Genomic DNA, 22,024 nt, shown 5'->3' with positions numbered 1-22,024 from the left:
AAACCAATTGACGTTTTCAACCAAATTATCAACTGAGCCACTTTATTTTCAGCCAAAACACTTTTGTCTGCCTAGGGACTTTGGCTCCAAAATCTTTAGAATGGTTGGCTGGAGTTTCGAAACAACTCCTTCTGCCTAGGAGTACAATTCAGGGCCTTCATTCCCTATGGCCTAGCTTCCAAAACTTGTTTATTCCTGGAAGCATGGCAGCTTGATCAACATATTCATGGCCACCTTTGTTGATGGCCTGCTTTCCATGTCTTACCTCTGAGTGAAAAGGGAAAATTGCTACTGGTTGGCAGACTTGTCATCTATTGATACCAGGAGGAGTGACAATGCATGGACTATATAGACACTGTTCCCCTACTCTGGATACCCTCAAGGCCCATCAGATATTCAATCACAGGGCTATCTATCTATGTCCCGTTGGGATGCCAGGGTACAGAGTCTAGACTCCAGGTTGAGACAGTGATTATCTTGGGCTATCTGTGAAGAACATTTGTGAAGAACAAACTCTAATCCATTTGCTCTAGCTCCTTACTTAGCCCAAACCCCCATGTTAGCAGACATGACTGCAACTTACCTTGAAAGGAGCGTGGGCACTGATGAGGATGAATACTTTCATCAAGCTGTGTATTTGAGATGATGTTTTGGTGCCTTTCACTCATTATCCACTGTCTACTTTCCTCCTGGTTTGGCCTTACCTGGCTAGAAACCCAACCATTCACTGAAGCTCCCAAGTCTTACTTTATACTTCTCCTGAATCGATTTCCTATCACATCTTATATTGCCTACGCCTCTGTTGTCTGAGATTATGGAAAAGGTGCTAGTTGGGAAGAAAGTGTTTTCAGACACGGAAGCAGAAGAGCTTCCTGTGCCTACACTGTGAGAATGACATGCATTTTGTTTGTGCCCAAGTTCTAAATTAAGTAAGTGCAATATCTTGGTCACAGCTACAGACTAAGGTTCTTTAGCTTATTGTGGGAGTTCCAGGCTTTCATTATTCTTGCAGGAGCCCAGGGGCTCTACATCAAGAAAAACAGGGGATTTGCATAGAACTACTGTAATCTCAATATGGTAACTATTTGTCCCCACTGACTCCATATTCCCTGGATCAACTCTTGGGGTTATGAGCCTTTAATAAAATTAGATTTCTAGGGTACCTAGACCTCTGACATCCTTTGCTTCTAGGCAGGGATACCTTCTAGATAGGATCTTAGAATAAGCATATTGTGATGCCACTGGGCAGCCACAACATCTTGGAAGGCCTTCTGCACTACTGCCATACTTCATCTAGTAGACAACTTACCCTGCTTAGCCTCATCCAATGCCTTTTGAAATAAGCTGTTTAGAAGTCAGAAGAAAGGAAACAAGAAAGGAGAGAGGAAGGGAAAGAAGGAGAGAAGGGAGAAAAGGAAAGAATTAGGGAGAAAGGGAGGGAGGAAAACATTTTAAAATTTTATCTTTTTTTAAAAGATTGTAGGTATGTATGTATATGTGTGTGTATGTATGTATGTATGTATGTATGTATGTATGTATGTATGTATGTATTTATGAGCAAGACAGCACGAGCAGGCAGGAGAGGGAGAAGCAGGCTCCCCAAGAGCAGGGAGCCTGATGCGGGCTTGATCCCAGGACTCCAGGATCATGACCTGAGCCGAAGGCAGATGCTTAACCAACCGAGCCACCCAAGTGCCCCAAGTTTATCCTTTCTATGTGTAAAGTACTATAGTATTTCTAGTTCTCTTTTGTTACTTAAAAAAAAAGTGCCATGATTTATAGTGGGTTATAATATTAATTTAGTGGATAGAACAATACATTAAAACTGAGAGAAAACAGGCTAAAAAACGTTAGAAACTATCAGTTCATCAGACATAGAAGGATAAATGTTTTTTGGTAAGACTGTCTCAATTGTATAGATTATACAGATCTTATGGGTTGCAATAAAAATGAATTTCTTAATGAGGATGCTGGTTATAAATAATTAAAAATTACTGTTTTGACAGAGGTCGGTATGCTTTTTCTGTAAAGGGTCATAGTAAATATTTAAAGTTTTGTGGGTCATACGGGCTTTATTGTTTAATCAACTCTGCTGTCATAGAGTGAAAGCAGCCACATACAATATGAGTGACAGAGTGAGTGTGGCTCAGTTCCCATAAAATTGTTTACAAAAACATGTGACTGTAGACAATGTCTATTCATCCAAACAGTCTATAATACCAAACAGGGTTATCTGGAAAGGGAACCCCCTGTGATAATCTGTAGGGAAGAAAGCACTCTCATACATACCCTAACCCTAACCCTAACCCTAACCCTTATGCTGACTGGGTGATTCATCTTATACTAGCAATGTATGAGTGTTTTCTTCCCTACAGAGTTTTCAACAGTGTGGGCAACTTTTTGGACTTTTGCTAAACTGAGAGATGAAAAAAGGTAATCTGTATTTTCAGTTTGTGTTTCTCTTATGAGCGAGGCTGAACATTTTTTCTTACATTAAATGTATTTGTATTCCTTTATCTAGGAACTGTTCAGAGATGTGTGTACTCTATTAGGCTGTTGGCCTCTTCCTGAGTTGGAGGAGCATTTTATTAATGGGAACTTAGCCCTTTTGATAGAAGTTGCAAATATTTCCCTTTATTGCCACTTGCCTTTTTACCCTGCTTATTGTTCTACACCACGCAGAGTTCAGGGATTTGTGTCTGTTGAATGTATAAATCTTTTTCTTTTATGGCTCCTAGATTTTGAAACATACTCAGAAATGATTTCTCTATTTCAAGGTTATAAAAGATTTCTCCTGTGTTTTCTTCCAGGTCTCTTATGGTTTCATGTTTTACATTTAAAGCCTCTGATTCCTTTGAGGTATCTTGGTTTGAGGGGTAAGTTATGGATCTAATTTTATCTCTTTCCAGATGGCTATTCACTATTCATTAAAAAATCTACTTTTTATACGTGTGGTGAGCATAGTACAAATATGAATCACTATGTTGTGTACCTGAAACTAATGTAATATTGTATGTCAGTTATACTCAAATTAAAAAAAAAGTCTACCTTTTAAATACCAGTTGGCTCAATACCATTTTCTTAAGATGTTCACCTTTCCCCTGCTGATGTGAAATAACGCCTTTATTGTCTACTGAACTCCTGCATACATCTAAGTCTATTTCTGGATGTCCTATTCTGTTCAGTTGGTCTGCCCTGTTCTAATAAAATTTTACTGAATATTATCTAATCGAGACAATTCCTCTTGTTTTTCTCTGAGTTTTCCAGATTATTTTTGTTTTGGGTTTTTTCTTTTCTATTTCATCTTTTTATGTGTCCAATTAGCCAACATATAACCAATATGAAATTTAGAATGAGCTTATCTAGATCCCTCTAAAATCCTGAAGACACTTTTTATGGGATTATAGTACATGTATACTAGGGACACTGACATCTTGGTATGTCCATTTATTCAAGTTTATTTTTGTGTCTGTCAGAGTGTTTTAAAGTTTTCTTCATGCAGGTATTGCACCATTTCTTGTTAAAAGTTTATTTCTAGTGCATTTAATTTTTCTCCCTAATCGTTCTGAATTTCTCTTCCATTTGAACCCTGTATCCTGATGGCAGGCCTTTATTTCAAGCAAACACTGGAATGTGTGTGAGTCACAAGGTGATTATTTTTGGCTGTATGGAGATTGGGCGAAGGCAGGGAAATACTCTGCCTAGCTTGTTTCCATGTGGGCCTTTGTAACACTGGGTCTGCCTTCTTTCCCTGAGACCTGGTGACTCAGAAACAATAGACTCTGCTTCATGTATAGAGTGCCCACTTTCCTGGAAAATGCCTGGATTTATTTTGCTTAGAGAGAAAGAGAAAGAGAGAGAGAGAGAGAGAGAGAGAGAAATAAGCGGTGGGAATGGACGAGGAGAAGCAGGCTTCCCCGTTGAGCAGGGAGCTGATTCGAGGCTCAATCCCAGGACCCTGGGATCATGACCTGAGCTGAAGGTAGTTGCTCAACGAACTGAGCCACCCAGGTGTCCCATCCACCTTCTTTATAATGGTGATACAGTAATCGAATGTATGTGCATACCATAATTCGTTTAACCTTTATTGGTCAACATTTAGGTAGTTTATAGCCTTATTGTTTACCCCAATATGAACATCCCTGTATATAAGTCATTTGTCACATGGGACAGTTCAGGTGGGTTTTGTTCTTAAGGACTCTAAACATGCAGCGCTTCCTGTTACCTATATTTATTTTGTGCATAGTGATGACTAGAAGCCAACCAACACCATAAATGTCTTGACTGAGCAATCAAAGATTTCCTATCAAAAGCAAAAAAAAAAGTTTATTTCTAGGTGTTTTATTTTTTGGTTACTACTAAATGGGTTCTTCTCTTCCATCTTATTTTCTAACTGGGTAGTTGTTTATGCTTTTATCTTCACTCCACTTCAACAGTTATTCACTTGGTTAATACAGTTATACTCTGAACTCAGATCCATATAAAGAGTCTCAAACTCACTGTCACACTCTCTTGCCGGGGAAGTATACAATGTCCTTATTCACATGCTACTTGCTTTCGATCTCATCTGGAACACCACTGCTTTAACCCATCCACTGTTTCCTAGTTTCCAGTCCTCTCCAGGCCTTACTTTACTTCTTGTCACTTCCTGGAATCTATGTCAAATCACCTGAATTAACAAACTCGCATTTTTCTTCCTTTAGTTCCACTCATCTAGCAGGCCCTTGGTCTGAACTCTACAAAGCCTTTCTGGTGCAGAATAGAATAGGAGAAATGGCATATGCACGGACACTGGAAACCACAAATCCATGGGGCAAAATCTCATCTGGATCCTCAAAGCTGCTTGGTAATCTCTTGATTCATCTTTGGTCAGCTTCCATTGAACTTAACAGGCTAGAGCAAGTGTTCCTCAAGTTCTGTCTTTATGCCCCACAATTCCTTTACATTCAACAGGGGACCCTGCCTTCAACTGCACCAAGAAAGTAGAAATAACCATGTGTGAATTCCCCCAAATCTCCCACCAACAAACTTATTACATACAAAATCACCTTAATCTCCTTCCCAATCCCACTCCCATCTCTTCTAGAACCTTGCTCTGTATTTTGTATTTATTTTCTACTTATTCCTTCTTTTAACCCCTTTTCTTCAGTATTATAAACAAGCTAAAATCATTCTTTTTTTTAAAAGATTTTATTTATTTATTTGATAGACAGAGATTACAAGTAGTCAGAGAGGCAGGCAGGAAGAGAGGAGGAAGCAGGCTCCCTGCTGAGTAGAGAGCCTGATGCAGGACTCGATCCCAAGACCCTGAGACCATGACCTGAGCCGAAGGCAGAGGCTTTAACCCACTGAGCCACCCAGACGCCCCTAAAATTATTCTTGCTTTGAACAATCCTCTTTTGACACCACCTTCTATTCTCTCATTATCCTCTATTGTCTCCCTTTCTCATTCGAGCTTCTTGTAAGAATACTGTATACTTACAAGGTCCACCTTTTAATCTCCTGTCATTCAAAAATGTACTAACTGATTTTTCTTCTAATCATTCCCCTATTATTTCTCTTATTTTTTAAAGATTTTATTTATTTGACAAAGAGAGACACAGCAAGAAAGGGAACACAAGTAGGCGGAGTGGGAGTGGGGAGAAGCACGCTTCTCACTGAGCAAGGAGCCCGATGCAGGGCCCGATGCGGGGTTTGATCCCAGAACCCTGGGATCATGACCTGAGCCAAAGGCAGATGCTGAATGACTAAGCCACCCAGGCACCCCATGTTATTTCTCTTATTAATTAACATAATTGCTAACCTCTTTGTTGCTAAATCAAACATTTACTAGGTCTTACCTCAGTGAGGAGGAGGTTTCTAGGTAAACAGGCATCAACAGATGCCAATAAGGCAAGCAGCACCCCAGAGGGCAAGCCAGAGTTACATGAGGCCATCAACAGAAATGTCTTACCTCAGCCTTATAAGAGGAACCATTGACTGTGTCCCTGTGTCTTACAGGATAATGCCAAAATGCAAGCTGTCTCCTTGAAGGAGACTGCCAGGCTGCTTGTTCCTTACAAGGCGGATATGAGGAAATAATTTGTTCAACCTGACCTGTGAACCAAGAGCCTTAAGAATCCACAAAGTAAGTTCTGGAAACTTTCTTAAGTTAGTGATTATTTTCTCTAGCTGGGGGTCTGTGGATAGGGATATATGGGAAATAGCATGAATCCTACAAATGGACTTGCCTGTGGGAAAAAAATACCTGAAGGAAAAAACACCTGAGGGAAACAATAGATTTGCCTTCTGCTGTAAGGGGCCTATGCTGGCAACTCACCTGGGAAAAGAGTTTTTCATTTTCATTTTCTTTTATTTTTTTTTAAGATTTTATTTATTTATTTGTGGGAGAGAATGAGGGCAAGAGAGAGAGAGAGAGAGCATGAGAGGGGAGGAGGTGAGAGGGAGAAGCAGACTACCCACTGAGTGGGGAGCCCAATGCAGATTTGATCCTGGGACTCCAGGATCATGACCTGAGCTGAAAGCAGACGCTTAACCCACTGTGTCACCCAGGTGCCCAGGGTGTTTTTCATCTTCTTCCTTTAGTTTCCTACTTCCCAGGTTTCAGGGTGTGGAGATTCATAGAAATAACGTCACCTACTACTGTTGGAGAAAGTGTTCGGGGGTTCTTGAGAAAATGTTTTATTAGCTTCTACCCATAGAATGCCAGCACTGGTCAGACCAAAATTCAGGTAAAGTGAAGCTGAAAGAGGAGCAGGTTTCTCACCCAAGATGACCTGGAGCACTAAAAGCAAGAAGGACAGCCAAGTCAAAGCCACCCTGAGAAAGAAGCTGAGGTCCGAATGGCAGAAAACCAAGTCCAAATGGGAAAACACTGTGCCAGAGCAAATAATCAGGGTGGAAACTACATAGAGATGGGGTAGCTGAGTCCAGGATAAAAAACTACAGTGTAAAATACCTAACTCAGTATCTGGCATATATTTAGAAGTGAACTACTTACTGATACAACCAGGCAGAACATTTTTGGTGGTATGCCAACAAGAGGGAGCTAAGGTTTTGTTTTTGTTTTTATTTTTTAGTTAATAACTCTCTTATTTCATGGATGCTTTAAAGAGAGAGTATAACATCAACAGATCCAGGTTTTGAAATATTTAATTAAGATGATGGTATGACATTCAGAAACAAAAATATAATCTAAAATCTGGGAAGATTATGTGGGTGAAATATTGAGGCTAAAAATACAGAAATGGGAAAATGCCATAGAAGGGTTACTTAAAAGGAATATACTACAGAGCAGAACACTAAGCCTGTAGGAATATATACATTTAGAAGACTAAAAAGGGAGAGAAAGCAGTGTAGGAGCAGATAGAGATACTGGACACAGACTACAAAAGGCAAGAATCGTGTACATCGCAAGCCAGAGTGAAAGAAAATTTCTAAAAAAGTAAAGTCAACACAATCCAATGCAACAAGATTAGAGGAGACAATAACTTTTTTTTTAAGCCACCAGATTTGACTGAAGGAAGTTGGTAATAATCTCCAAGAAAACCACTTTAATAGTACAGATAGGACAGGAGTCATGTCACAAAGGTAATCAAGAGAATTAAAATTGAGGCTATGGGTTTTAGACAAGTTTAAAGAGTTTGATAACAAAAGGAAAAGGAATGAAGAAACAGAAAATTCTATGTGGAGATCTGCAACATCAAAGTATTCATGAACGTTAGAGTTAATACCTTCACACTAACTTTTGTGTTGTGTGAATTTTTTAATGATAAGTATATATTATCTGTATAATTGGAAAAAAATAAGAGGGCCATTTCCAGTTTGGAACAAAGTCAAACATAAACTGAATTTTTAAAAAGGTCTCAGTATTCTGTAAACCCCAGAGGCAAAGACTTGGAGCACAGTCAGTTGAATGTTTCAGAAGTGACTGCTTCTCTTCACTGAGCAGCAAATACCCAAATGCTTGCTCCTCACCTGTGTGAGCGTCCAGTGTGCTGTACCTTTCCATCCCCCGCTGTTCTTCTTTCTCCAACTGAGAGATCACCTCTGGCTTATAAAGTTGATGCCCTATTCATGGAAAAAATGTATGTCATAGAAGTTTGTACTAGGAACAAAAATTTCTCTTAGAATTCATTTCCAACCTTTTTGGTCTTTGGAGCCTCTGGATTTAGAAAGGGGAAACTTCCGAGGCAGCAAAATAAAGATACCCATCTCAAGCTCAACAAAGTCAAGACTTTTTACCTGAGGAGAAACAGCAAGAAACAAAGGTCCTGTCTCCGGCACTGATTAGCATTCTGTGCTGGCCTGAACTATATTTACAAAAGATTTGGAAATTTTCACTACTTAAGGGAATAAACCCATTTAGAATGGTTTCTAGTTTTACAGGGACAACATCCTTACCCAGTGCTACCAGATTCCTGTAGTTCTCCAGCATCACATCTCGGTAAAGGATCTTCTGAGCAGGGTACAGTTGGTTCCACTCTTCTCTGGTGAAGTTCACAGCCACGTCCTCGAATGTCAGTGAGTCCTGAAAATATCAAGTATATCTCTGCTTAGCCAGAGACCAGTTTTTACAGGGGCCCTTAGGGGAAGGGGAAAAGGTGTAGCAGTGGAAAAGGTTAGGATGTCTGAGCCGTTGTGGTGACAATCTTTAGGGTTCTCTGAGTAATCTAGGTCAAAATTTTTGAAACAACAATTAGTATATGTCTATTATCTTTCAAGTCAGACATAAAAACATGCATGAAATTATGCTTACTTTTAAGCTTTTTACAGTTTTTGCAAGGGAAAGACTGTCATCATCTAAACAATTTTAAAAAACCATATGGGAAATTTATGCTATAAGATTTCAGAAATAAAAGAATACAGGATTGGTTGAATTACTGTAAGGAGGTGTCAAGTTGGTGGATTTTGTGTAACCTTAACAGATTTTTAAACTCTTGACAGAATTGGAGAGGGGTTATTCCAGTGGTTAAAAAAATAAAAAAAAGCAACAAGGGCAAAAAGGTTGAGAGTAGAAAACTTATGATGAATGTGGGGATCAGTAAAAGAGACTTCCTCATTACAGTTAGGAAATTCAAATAAAAAAGGGTTACCTCTAAATTTTCTTAATGCTTTTTAACAATCCTTTTGCTCTAAGAGACACCCACATATAAACGCCGAAACATGCAACCAATATATACCACCCCCTCTTCCCTTACTACCTTATCCCTCCAAAATACCACCAATTTCATGGGCATAATAACTCAACTCTTCAGAATGAGTGTGGTGTTAGGGCACCTGGGTGGCTCAGTGGGTTAAGCCTCTGCCTTCGGCTTGGGTCATGGTCTCAGGGCCCTCGGATCGAGCCCCGCATCGGGCTCTCTGCTGAGCGGGGAGCCTGCTTCCCCTTCTCTCTCTACCTGCCTCTCTGCCTACTTGTGATCTCTCTCTCTCTGTCAAATAAATAAATAAAATCTTAAAAAAATGAGTGTGGTGTTACAAATAAGGGCTTTCCCCCATAAGTTAACAGTCAATATTTAAGTATAGTAATGGCATTTTACTTAAATCAATTTTTACTCTTTGATAACATATCTTTCTAAAATATATTTCAATTAAGTGACATAGGAATTTAGAAATTAATCACCAAGGCTGGAAGTAATTAAATAATTTACCCAAAGACATATGGTTAGTAAATAGAAAGAACTGGAATTCTTCAATCTTATTCTAAAGCCTGTGCTCCTTCCATCATTCCGCAAAGATGTCTTTTCTGCATAAACTAATATTTTCCCTCTTTTGACTTTTATTTCTAATTTCCATTCTACTTTCCCCATGCTTCTTGAGGGTAGTACCAGGGTGAGGAAAACTAGGAATTTATAGTCTACATTCTTTAGTATCTGCATTTGTAGTTCCTTTTTGGTTGTTTGAATCAGGGCTTTTTCTCTCCTTCTATATCTTCTAATGATCTCGCACTTGGGTTACCAGTTTCTTCTCTTCTTTCCTTCTTTTAAAAAATATCCTTATTTGAATTATATTTTTAATTAGAATGTTAACATATATTAATATAAAAACATACAAAAAAGTACTTCATAAAAAAATTGTTTGGGCTTCTTTCCTCTCTATCCAGCTCTTATGTCTAATCAGTATTTGTAGTTTTCAATGTATTTCCTGAGAATTCTTTACGCAAATATATGGCTTCTTATTTCCTCCCATTTTTTTTTTTTTAGCCTCAAAGACAAGGTATTGTATACATTGTTTTTTTACTTAACTATGAACATCGGAGTACATATAACCCTTCTTTTTGCTACATCTGTATCTTTGGGGTAAATACCCATTAGTGCAACTGTAGTAGTACCATTACTTATACTATTAATTGTATTACTACTGTACTACTAACTTGTATTACTTGTACTACTAATTGTAGTAGTGCTATTTTTAATTTCTTAAGGAATCTCCACACTGTTTTCCAAAGTGACTGCACCAACTTGCATTCCCACCAACAGTGTAAGAGGGTCCCCCTTTCTCCACATCCTCTCCAACAGTTGTTGTTTACTGTCTTACTAATTTTGGTCATTCTCACTGGTGTAAGGTGGTATCTCAATGTGGTTTTGATTTGAATCTCTATGATGGCTAATGATGATGAACATTTTTTCATGGGTCTTTTAGCCATTTGTATGTCTTCTTTGGAGAAGTGTCTGTTCATGTCTTCTGCCCATGTTTTGACATCCTTATCTGTTTTTTGGGTGTTGAGTTTGAGGAGTTCTTTACAGATCTTGGATATCAGCCCTTTTTCTGTCATTTGCGAATATCTTCTTCCATTCCATGGGTTGCCTCTTTGTTTTGTGGACTGTTTCCTCTGCTGTGCAGAAGCTTTTGATCTTGATGAAGTCCCCAAAGTTCATTTTCGCTTTTGTTTCCTTTGCCTTTGGAGATATGTCTTGAAAGAAGTTGCTGTGGCTGATGTCAAAGAGGTTACTGCCTATGTTCTCCTCTAGGATTTTGATAGATTCCTGCCTCACGTTGAGGTCTTTCATTCATTTCGAGTCTATCTTTGTGTATGGTGTGAGAGAATGGTCAAGTTTCATTTTTCTATATATAGCTGTCCAGTTTTTTCAGCACCATTTATTGAAGAGACTGTCTTTTTTCCATTGGTTATTTTTTCCTGCTTTGTCAAAGATTACTTGCCCACAGAGTTGAGGGTCCATATCTGGACTCTACTCTGTTCCATTGGTCTATGTGTCTGTTTTTATTCCAGTACCATGCTGTCTTGGTGATCACAGCTTTGTAATATAGCTTGAAATCAGGCAACGTGATGCCCCCAGTTTTTTCTTTTTCAACAGTTCCTTAACAATTCAGGGTCTTTTCTGGTTCCATACAAATTTTAGGATCGTTTTTTCCAGCACTTCGAAGAATGCTGGTGGAATTTTGATTGGGATAGCATTGAAAGTATACATTGCTCTGGGAAGTATAGACATTTTAACAATGTTTCTTCTGATCCATGAAAATGGAATGTTTTTCCATCTTTTTGTGTCAACTTCAATTTCTTTCATGAATGTTCTATAGTTCCTTGAGTACAGATCCTTTACCTCTTTAGTTAGGTTTATTCCCAGGTATCTTATGGTTCTTGGTGCTACAGTAAATGGAATCAATTCTTTAATTTCCCTTTCTATATTTTCATTGCTGGTATATAAGAAAGCAACTGATTTCTGTGCATTGATTTTATACCACATCTTCTTAATCCACTCATCAGTCAATGGACATTGGGGGTCTCTCCATAGTTTGACTATTGCTGATAATGCTGCTATAAGCATTGGGGTGCATATATCCCTTCAAGTCTCTATTTTTGTATTCTTTGGGTACCTAGTAGTGTAACTGCTGGATTGCAGGGCAGTTCTATTTTTAACATTTTGAGGAACCTCCATAGTATTAACCAGAGGGGCTTCACCATTTTATATTCTGACCAAGAGTGCAAAAGGGTTCCCCTTTCTCCACATCCTCACCAACACCTGTTGTTTCTTGTGCTGTTTATCTTACCCATCCTGACAGTTGTGAGGTGGTATCTCATCATGGTTTTGATTTGTATTTCCCTGATGATGAGCGATGTTGAGCATATTTTCATGTGTCCATTAGCCATCAGGATGTCTTTTTTGGAAAAGTGTCTATTCATATCTTCTGTCCATTTCTTAATTGGGTTATCTTTTTTTTTTTTTTTTGGGTGTTGAATTTGATAGGTTCTTTTTTCTTTTTTTTTAAGATTTTATTTATTTGACAGACAGAGATCACAAGTAGGCAGAGAGGCAGGCAGAGAGAAAGAAGGAAGCAGGCTCCCTGCGGAGCAGAGAGCCCGATGTGGGGCTCGATCCCAGGACCCTGGGATCATGACCTGAGCCGAAGGCAGAGGCTTTAACCCACTGAGCCACCCAGGCGCCATGACAGGTTCTTTATAGATTTTGGATATTAACCCTTTATCAGGTACATTGTTTGCAAATATCTTCTCCCATTCTGTAGGCTGCATTTTAGTTTTGTGGATTGTTTCCTTTACTGTGCAGAAGCTTTTTATCTTGATGAAATCCCAATAGTTCACTTTTTTTTTTTGAATTTCCCTTTCCTGTGGTGATGTTGAGTAAGAAGTTGCTACAGCTGAGGTCAAAGAGGTTGCTGCCTGTGTTCTTCTCTAGGATTTTGATGGTTTCCTGTATCACATTTTCATCCATTTTGAATTTATTTTAGTGTATGGTATAAGAAAGTGGTTTGGTTTCATTCTTCTGCATGTTGTTGTCCATTTTCCCAACATAATTTGTTGAAGAGATGGTCTTTTTTCCATTGGATATTCTTTTCTCTTTTGTTGAAGATTAGCTGGCCATACAATTTTGGGTCCATTTCTGTTTCTCTGTTCTTTTCCACTAAACTATGTGTCTGTTTTTGTGCTAGTATCATACTGCCTAGATGATTACAGCTTTGTAACAGAATTTAAAATCCAGCATTGTGATGCTCAGCTTTGATTTTCTTTTTCAACATTACTTTAGCTATTCAGGGTCTTTTCTGATTCCATACAAATTTTAGGGTTGTTTGTTCTGGCTCTTTGAAAACTGTTGATAGTATTTTGATAGGGATCGCTTTGAATATATGGATTGCTTTGGGTAGCATAGACATTTTTTCCACTTTTTTATTACATTCAATTAGCTAACATATAGTACATCTTAAGTTTTTGAGATGCAGTGTTCAATGATTCATTAGTTCTGTATAATACTCAGTGCTCATCACCACATGTCCCCTCCTTAATACCTATCACTCACTTACCCTATCTCCTTACCCCACTCACTTCTGTAACACTCAGTTTGGTTCCTGGAGTCCAGAGTCTCCATGGTTTGTCTCCCTCTGATTTCTTCCCATTCAGTTTTCCCTCCCTTCCCCTGTGGTCCACTGCACTATTCCTTATGTTCCACATATGAGTGAAACCATATGATAATTGTCTTTCTCTGCTTGACTTATTTCACTTCACATAATTCCTTCTGGTTCCATCCATATCAGTGGAAATCATGGGTATTCATCCTTTCTGATGGCTGAGTAATATCCCACTGTATATATAAACAACATCTTCTTGTAACCTAGACATTTTAACAGTATTTGTTCTTCCAGTCCATAGCATAGAATGTTTTTCCATTTCTTTGTGTCTTCTTCAGTTTCATGATTCATAAGTGTTCCATAGTTTTCAGAGTACAGATCTTTTTACCTCTTTGGTTAGGTTTATTCCTAGGTATCTTATGGTTTTGGGTGTGATTGTAAATGGGATCAATTGCTTGATTTCTCTTTCTGCTGCTTCATTGTTGGTATATGGAAATGCAACTGACTTCTGTGTATTGATTTTATATCTTGCTACTTTACTGAATTCCTGTATCAGTTCTAGCACTTTTTTGGTGGAGTCTTTTGGGTTTTCTATATAGAGTGTCATGTTGTCTGTCAAGAGTGAAAGGTTGGTTTTTTTCTTGGGTGATTTGGATGACTTTTATTTCTTTTTGTTGTCCTATTGCTGTGGTTAGGATTTCCAATACTATGTTGAATAGAGGTGAGAGTGGATATCTCTGTCGTATTTCTGACCTTAGGGGTAAAGCTCTGTTTTTATCCATTGAGGATGGTATTTGCTGTGGGTCTTTTGTATATAGCTTTTATGATGTTGAGCTATGTTCTTTCTACCTCTACTTTCTCAAGGGTTTTTATCAAGAAAGAATGCTGTATATTGTCAAATGCTTTTTCTGCATTTACTGAGGGGAATCATATGGTTATCCTTTCTTTTATTAATGTGGTGTATCAAGTTGATTGATTTACAGATGTTGTATCACCCCTGTAGCCCAGAGATAAATCCCATTTGGTTGTGGTGAATAATTCTTTTAATGTACTATCGAATCCTATTGCTAGCATCTTATTGAGAACTTTTGTGTACATGTTCATCAGGGCTGTTGGCCTGTAATTCTCTTTTTTAGTGAGGTCTTTGAATAGTTTTGGAATCAAGGTAATACTGGACTCATAGAATGAGATTGGAAGTTTTCCTTCCATTTGTATTTTGTGAAACAGCTTCAGGGAATAGATTAATTCTTCTTTAAATGTTGGGTAGAATTCCCCTGGGACGTGGTCTGGCCCTGGACACTTGTTTGTTGGGAGAGTTTTGATTACTGCTTCCATTTCTTTGCTGGTTATGGGTCTGTTCAGGTTTTCTATATCTTCCTGTTTCACTTTTGGTGTTCATATGTTTCTAGAAATGCATCCACATTTCTTTGAGATTGCCCCATTTGTTGGCATATAACTTTTCATATTATTCTCTTACAATTGTTTGTATTTCTGCTGTGTTGGTTGTGATCTCTCTTCTTTCATTCATGACTTTATTTGGGTACTTCTCTTTTCTTTTTGTAAGTGTGGCTAAGGGTTTATCAATTTTGTTAATTCTTTCAAAGAATCAGCTCCTAGTTTCATTGATCTGTTCTATTCTTTTTTTATTTCACTATAATTTATTTCTGCTCTAATCTTAATTATTTTCCTTCTGTTGGACTTAGGCTTTATTTGCTGTATTTTCTCCAGCTTCTTTAGGTGTAAGGTTAGGTTATGTATTTGAGACTTTTTTTGTTTCTTGAGAAAGACCTGGGTGGCTATATACTTCCCTCTCAGGGCTGCCTTTGCTACATCCCAAAGATTTGGGACTATTGTGTCTTCATTTTCATTTGTTCCCATGTACCTTAAAAATTTCTTCTTTAATTTCTTGGTTAACCCATTCATTCTTAAGTAGGATGTTCCTTGACCTCCATGTATTTGTGGTCTTTCCAAAATTTTTTTTGGGGGGGGGGGGTTGACTTCAAGTTTCACAGTGGTATGAAAATATGTCTGGTATGATCTCAACCTTTTTGTATGGGTTGAGGCCTGATTTGTGACCCAGTATACCATCTATTCTGAAGAATGTTCCATATGCACTCAAAAAGAATGTGTAGGGGCGCCTGGGTGGCTCAGTGGGTTGAGCCTCTGCCTTCAGGTCAGGTTGTGATTTCAGGGTCCTGGGATCGAGCCCCGTATTGGGCTCTCTGCTCAGCAGGGAGCCCGCTTCCCCTTCTCTCTCTGCCTGCCTCTCTGCCTACTTGTGATCTCTCTCTGTCAAATAAATAAATAAATAAATAAATAAAAATCTTAAAAAAAAAAAAAAGAATGTGTATTCTGCTGCTTTAGGATGAAATACTCTGAATCTGTCTGTTAAGTCCATCTGGTCCAGTGTGTTTTTCAAAGCTCTTGTTTCTTTGTTGATCTTCTGCTTAGATGATCTCTCCATTGCTGTTAATGGGGTGTTAAAGTCCCCTATTATTGTATTATTATCAATGAGTTTCTTTAAACTTATTATTTTTTAAGATTTTATTTATTTATTTGACACAGAGAGAGAGAGAGATCACAAGTAGGCAGAGAGGCAGGCAGAGAGGGAGGGGGAAGCAGGTTCCCTGACGAGCAGGAAGCCCGATGCAGGACTCGATCCCAGGACCCTGAGATCATGACCTGAGCTGAAGGCAGAGGCTTAACCCACTGAGGCACCCAAGTGCCCCTAAGCTTGTTATTAACTGATTTATATATTTGGCTTCTTCAAAGTTGGGTGCATAAATATTTATAATGGTTTTATCTTCTTGTTGGATGTACCCCTTTGTTATGATACAGTGCCCTTCTGCATCTCTTATTACAGTCTGGTTTAAAATCTAGTTTGTCTGATATAAGGATTACTACTCCAGCTTTCTTTTGATGTCCATTAGGGTGACAGATGGTTCTTTACCCTTCCACTTTTAATCTGGAGGTGACTTTCAGTCTAAAATGAAATCTCTCGTAAGCAGCACAGTAATGGGTCTTTTGGTCTTTTTTTTTAAAAATCCTTTTTGAATCCCTATGTCTTTTGATTGGAGCATTTAGTCCATTTATATTCAGAGTAATTACTGATAGATATGAATTTAGTGCTACTGAATTACCTGTAAAAGTCACTGTTCTTGTAGATTTCTCTTTCCTTCTAGTCTTTGTTGCTTTTGGTCTCTCTCTTGTGCTCAGAGTCCCCTTTAGTATTTCTTGCAGAGCTGGTTTAGTGTTCTTGAACAACTTCAGTTTTTGCTTGTCTTGGAAATTTTTTTATCTCTCCTTCTAGTCTGAGTAAATTAACCTTGCTGGATAAAGTATTCTTGGCTGTATATTTTTCCCATTTAGCACACTGAATATATCATGCCATTCTTTTCTGGTCTGCCAAGTTTCTGTGGTCAGATCTGCTGTTAAGTCATTTGGTTAAGGACCTTTTGTCTCCAGCTGTTTTGGAATTCTCATTATCTTTGTATTTTGCAAGTTTCACCATGATATGTCTTGGTGTGGACCCATGTTTGTTGATTTTTGAGGGGAGTTCTCTGTGCCTCCTGGACTTGAATGCCTGTTTCCTTCCCCAGATTAGGGAATTTTTCAGCTATAATTCGTTCAAATAAGCCTTCTGCCCCTCTTTCCTGCTCTTCTTCTTTTGGAACTCCTATGATACAGATATTATTGTGCTTTGTGGAATTGCTGAGTTCTCTAAGTCTATCTTAGTGATCTAATAGTTTTCTTTCCCTCTTCTTTTGAGCTTCATTACTTTCCATAATTTTATCTTCTTTATCACCTATTGGTCCTCTTCTTCTATCCTCATTGTTATTACATCCAGTCAGTTTTGCATGTCCGTTATAGCATTTTTTATTTTGGCCTATTTTCTAGGTCTTTTATCTCTTCAGCCAGGGTTTCTCTGGTATCTTCTATGCTTCTTTCAAGCCCAGCTAGTATTTTTATGACTGTTGTTCTAAATTCTTGTTCAGCTCTATTGTTTATTTCTGTTTTGAGCAAATCCCTGGCTGCGACTTCTTCTGGATCTTTCTTTTGGGGAGAATTCCTCCATTTTGTAATTACGTCCAGGTTTCTGTCTTTTGTGTGTTATGAAAGCTTGTTATGTTTCTTGCTCCTGAGAGTAATACTGTATTAAGAAGGGGGTCCTACACTGTCCACAACCTGGTGCTTCTGGAAGTGTTTTTGGTGTATTCTCTGTGCATTCTGCTGTTGTGTTTTGGCTGCTCTTTCCCTCAGGTCAGTCCTCTACAGACTTCCTCCTTGCTTGCAGTAGGGAGTGTCTGGCTCTTCAACTGGGTGAGCTTTGATTTGTTTTTTAAGATAAGTCTGCTTCTCCCTCTCCCACTCCCCTTGCTTCTGTTCCTTCCCTCCCTTTCTCTCTCTGTCAAATAAATAAATAAAATCTTAAAAAAAAGATAAGTCTAGAAAAAAAGAGTCTGATCCAAAAAAGGAGGAAAGGAAAAGGAACATAAAAGGAAACAAACAAAAAACTGTACCAAAGATTAAGAAAGAAAGAAGGGAAAAAGAAAAGAAAAAGAAAAAAGAAGTCTGATCTAAAAAACAAGAAAAGGAAGCAAACAATAAAAAACTATAAGCCTAAATCCAAACACAAAATAAAGATTATAAAAAAATAAAATAAAATCCCCCCCCCCCCAAAAAAAAAGGAAAAAGAAAGAAAGCCTGGTTCCAGTTCCACCAGAACTGATGCTGATGCTTTGGAGCACTCCATCAGACCTGGTACATTCAGGAGTGCCTATGTTGGTCTGAGGGAGAGGCCAGCTGCATTGGCTCACAGTTAGACTTGCCTTTGCAAAGATACCCCTGCCAGGAGTAGGGGACAGGCTTTGGTGTAAGGAATCTAGCCGCCATTGGAGGTGCTGTGTTTCTCTCTGAAGTCTGATGGTACTGTCGGCAGGGAGGGGGGTGGTAGAAGATGGTGCCTTCCTCTCTGTCTGGGGAGGGGAGCCTGGGGCTTCCACTGTTCAGGAGGCCCTTACGGAAAAAGCAACAATCTCCTGTGTTCTAGGCTTTGGTCAGATTGCTGCCCTTAACTTGTCTGTGCCCAGCCGTTGGCATGCCCGGTGTCAGTTCTCCTGTTTTTTTTTTTTTTTTTGTTTTGTTTTTTATGTCTGGCTGGTGGTTGGGATTCAAAACTCCAAATCTTAAAGGGCCTGGCAAGGCTCTAACCTGCTCCCCTCCCCTGGAGGAGAGGCTCTTGGTATACCTTGCACTGTTGTGTACCAGAAAGTCAGTCACATGATGCGTGCACCATGGCTGGAGTCTATTGCAATGCACAGTGAAAAGCTGTGACCAGGTCTGCCCATGCTTCTGTCTTCGCTGGTGAATGGCTGCGCTGTGGGCCCTTTGTCCTTAGAGAGGCAAAATATCCTATTCCAGATGTACTCCAGGATGGGGGGTGATCTCTTCTAGTGCAACCCAGGGGATGACCTCACTATGGTGTATTGTGCAAACCCTACATGTCCTCTCTCCCACTTTCCCTCTGTCCCTTACTTTGCTCCACAAAAAGGGTCCCCCTCTTTCTTCTCCATCAATTCCTGGCTCTGAATCTCACATCTCCCATGTTCACTCCCTCCAATTATCCAGATTGTTTTCTTAATCCCCAGATTGATTTCCTGGTTGCTCACAATGATTTGATCTAGCTGTGTTTGAGGGCTGAGGCAAGCTCAGGGTCCCCCTACTACTCTACCATCTTAATTTCTCTCAGAGTGCATTCCTTTTTATGGCCAAATAGTATTCCATTGTGTACACACACATACACTGCATCTTCTTTATCCGTTCATCCACTGATGGACATTTAGGTTGATTCCACATCTTGGCTATTATAAATGATGCTGCAAAGAACACAGGGGTGCATATACCTTTTTGAATTTGTGTTTTTGTCTTCTTCATACATATACCCAGAAGCGGAATTACAGGATTGTATGGTAGTTCTATTTTTAGATTTTTGAGCAATCTCGGCACTGTTATCCACAGTGGCTACATAATTTACATTCCCACCAACAATCTCACCAACAACTCTACAGCCTTGCCAATACTTGTTAACTTTTGTCTTTTTGATAATAGTCATTCTTATAGGCGTGAGGTAATATCTCATTGTGGTTTTGGCTTGCATTTCCCTGATGATTAGTGATGTTGAGCATCTTTTCATTGGCCTTCTGTATATCTTCTTTAGAAAAATGTCTATTCAGATCCTCTGCTCATTTTTTAAATCAGATTGCTTGCTTTTTTTGTTACTGACCTATATGAGTTCTTTATATGTTCTGGATATTAACCCTTTATCTGATATGTGATTGCAAATATCTTCTCCCACTCAATAGGTTCCTTTTTTATTTCGTTGATGGTTTATATCCCTGTGCAGAAAGAAGCCTTTCAGTTTGGTGGAGTCCCATTTGTTTATTTTTGCTTTTGTAGCCGTTGCTTCTGGAGTCAGATCCCCAAAATATCACTAAGACTGACGCCAAGGAGCTTATCACCTTTATTCTAGTTTTATGGTATGTGGTCTTACATCTTCCATTTTTTTCTTGAAAAAAATTTTTTTGAAAGATTTTTATTTATTTGAGAGAGAGAGTGAGAGAAAGAGAGACAGAAAGCAAGCACGAGCGGTGGTAGGAGCAGAGAGAAAGGGAGAAGCAGATTCTCCTGCTGAGCAGGGAGCCCGATGCGGTACTCAATCCCAGGGCACTGGGATCATGACCTGAGGCGAAGGCAGACATTTAACTGACTAAGCCACTCAGGTGCCCCTCTTACAAAATTTTTATGGCTTAGTTTTTCACATTTAAATGTTTGCTCCATTTGAAGGCCATCCTAATGTAAAGTATGAGCTATGGATTCAACTTTACCTTTTTCCAGATGGTTCCCCAGAAATGTCAACATCAATTATTGAATAAACTAAATTTCACCACTGGTTTGAGATGCAGTCTTTGTAATACACTAATTCCCATTCGTTCAACAAATCCTCAGTACTTCCTAAGTGACAATCATGGTGCTTGAGATATACAAGTGGGTAAAGAAAAAGACTAACATTCCCCACCCTTATGAAACTTATATTCTAGCAGTGGAAAGTAGACAAAAAATATGATAACTGGGTAAATTATACATTATGTTAGAAGATAAAAGAAGAGTAGAGTAAGAGGTTCTGACAATGTGAGGGGTGAGGCATTGCAATTTTACATAGGGTGGTCAGGAAAGATGTTACTAGAGAGGTGACATTTGATAAAAGACTTGCAAAGTTAGCAGTACAAGGGCCCTAAGGCAACAGTGTGTGTGGTGTGTTCAAGGAAGAAGAATGTAGCCACTGTGGTTAGAGTGGAAGGAGCAAGGGGTAGAAAAGTAAATGATTAAGTTAGAGCGGTAACAGGCCCAGATTCCGTAAGACTATTTAGGCCATCGTAAAGACTTTGACTTTTAATCTGACTGAAGTGGGAGCCATGCATTTTGAGCAGAGTAGTGACATGATCTGATTCACCATTACCCTGCCACTTCCTGGGCTACATCTTTTTGAAATCACCTTTTTTTTTTTCCTTTGTCTTTACCACTCTTGCTAATCTCTGCAGTTTTCAAAGCAAAGCCCTCAAATCTACCTACTTTTCTTTACCTTCTAGTTTTAAGCTGTTATTTTCTATCATATACAATATGGCAGTAGCTTCCTAAGTGGATTTCTCCTCCTTCCTTTCTTGCTGCTCACAAATTCACTTGTCATATGCCACACACCTGGGTGATTTTTCTTTAAAGATTTAATTTATTTATTTGAGAGAGAGCAGGAGGGAAAGGGAGAGAGAATCTGAAGGAGATTCCAGGCTGAGCACAGAGCCCAATGAAGGCCTTGATCACACGAAGGCAAGATCACGACCTGAGCCAGAACCAAGAGTCTGGCACTTAATCAACTGAGTCACATAGGCACGCCACACCTGAGTGACTTTTATTTATTTATTTTTTTACAATATTTTATTTATTTATTTGACAGAGGGAGAGATCACAAGTAGGCAGAGAGGCAAGCAGAGAGAGAGGGGGAAGCAGGCTCCCCGCTGAGCAGAGAGCCTGATGTGGGGCTTGATCCCAGGAGCCTGAGATCATGACCTGAGCCGAAGGCAGAGGCTTAACCCACTGAGCCACCCAGGTGCCCCCCTGAGTGACTTTTAAAGTAGAATTCAGTTAATTATTATTTTACTATCCTGTTTACCTCTCTTCCAAGGCTTTCTAGTGCATTTGGAATAAAATCGAAGCTTTTCTTCAGGGCCACAAAGCCCTGTGTACGTAGGCCCTCCATTCTTCCCCAAGTTTATCTCAAGTCACTCTCTCCCTCCCTTCATTTCAACAATGGTGGCCTTTTAACTTCTTAAATATATCCATGGTTTTTACACGTTTATCACATGCCTAAAATGCTTTTTTTCCTCTTAGTTTTTATAATTTTTATATATCCTTCATATCTCACCTTAAATTTCACTTCCTTAAGAGAGTACCTTCCTTGATTCCCTAATGTACATTTACAGCACCTTATTCTTATTTTGTATAATAAACATCTCAATTTGCAATTTTTACTTTATTTGCTGAGTGACTGTTTCTGTTACACTATAAGAAACTTGGATTTAGGAATATCTATTCTGCCTACTGGTGTATATCTGATGCCAAGCACAATTTCTGGCACACTGTAGCTGCT

General features: G+C 38.9%; 2 protein-coding genes across 3 annotated transcripts in view; one reads left to right on the top strand and one right to left on the bottom strand.

Moving 5' to 3' along the window:
• Positions 1-2,807: 2,807 nt before the first annotated feature.
• The window catches only part of SEPTIN14 (septin 14), a 193,132-nt gene continuing 173,915 nt past the window's right edge, over positions 2,808-22,024 (top strand). For both annotated transcript variants that reach the window (XM_032872342.1, XM_032872341.1), the window contains exon 1: positions 2,808-2,876. The gene's annotated coding sequence lies outside the window, so the exon portion shown is untranslated. The remainder of the gene's footprint in view (positions 2,877-22,024) is intronic.
• The window catches only part of LOC116876296 (zinc finger protein 713-like), a 28,885-nt gene continuing 13,995 nt past the window's right edge, over positions 7,135-22,024 (bottom strand). Inside the window, exons 3-4 of the mRNA XM_032872344.1 lie at positions 8,404-8,530; positions 7,135-8,070 (exon numbers count right to left, since the gene is read on the bottom strand). Of these exons, the coding sequence (XP_032728235.1) occupies positions 7,766-8,070; positions 8,404-8,530 (432 nt within the window). The 3' untranslated portion in view covers positions 7,135-7,765. The remainder of the gene's footprint in view (positions 8,071-8,403; positions 8,531-22,024) is intronic.

Source organism: Lontra canadensis, unplaced genomic scaffold (assembly GCF_010015895.1).
Source record: "Lontra canadensis isolate GAN:19392208 unplaced genomic scaffold, GSC_riverotter_1.0 scaffold45, whole genome shotgun sequence".
Classification (NCBI taxonomy): domain Eukaryota; kingdom Metazoa; phylum Chordata; class Mammalia; order Carnivora; family Mustelidae; genus Lontra; species Lontra canadensis.
This window is presented reverse-complemented; position numbering and strand designations above follow the sequence as displayed.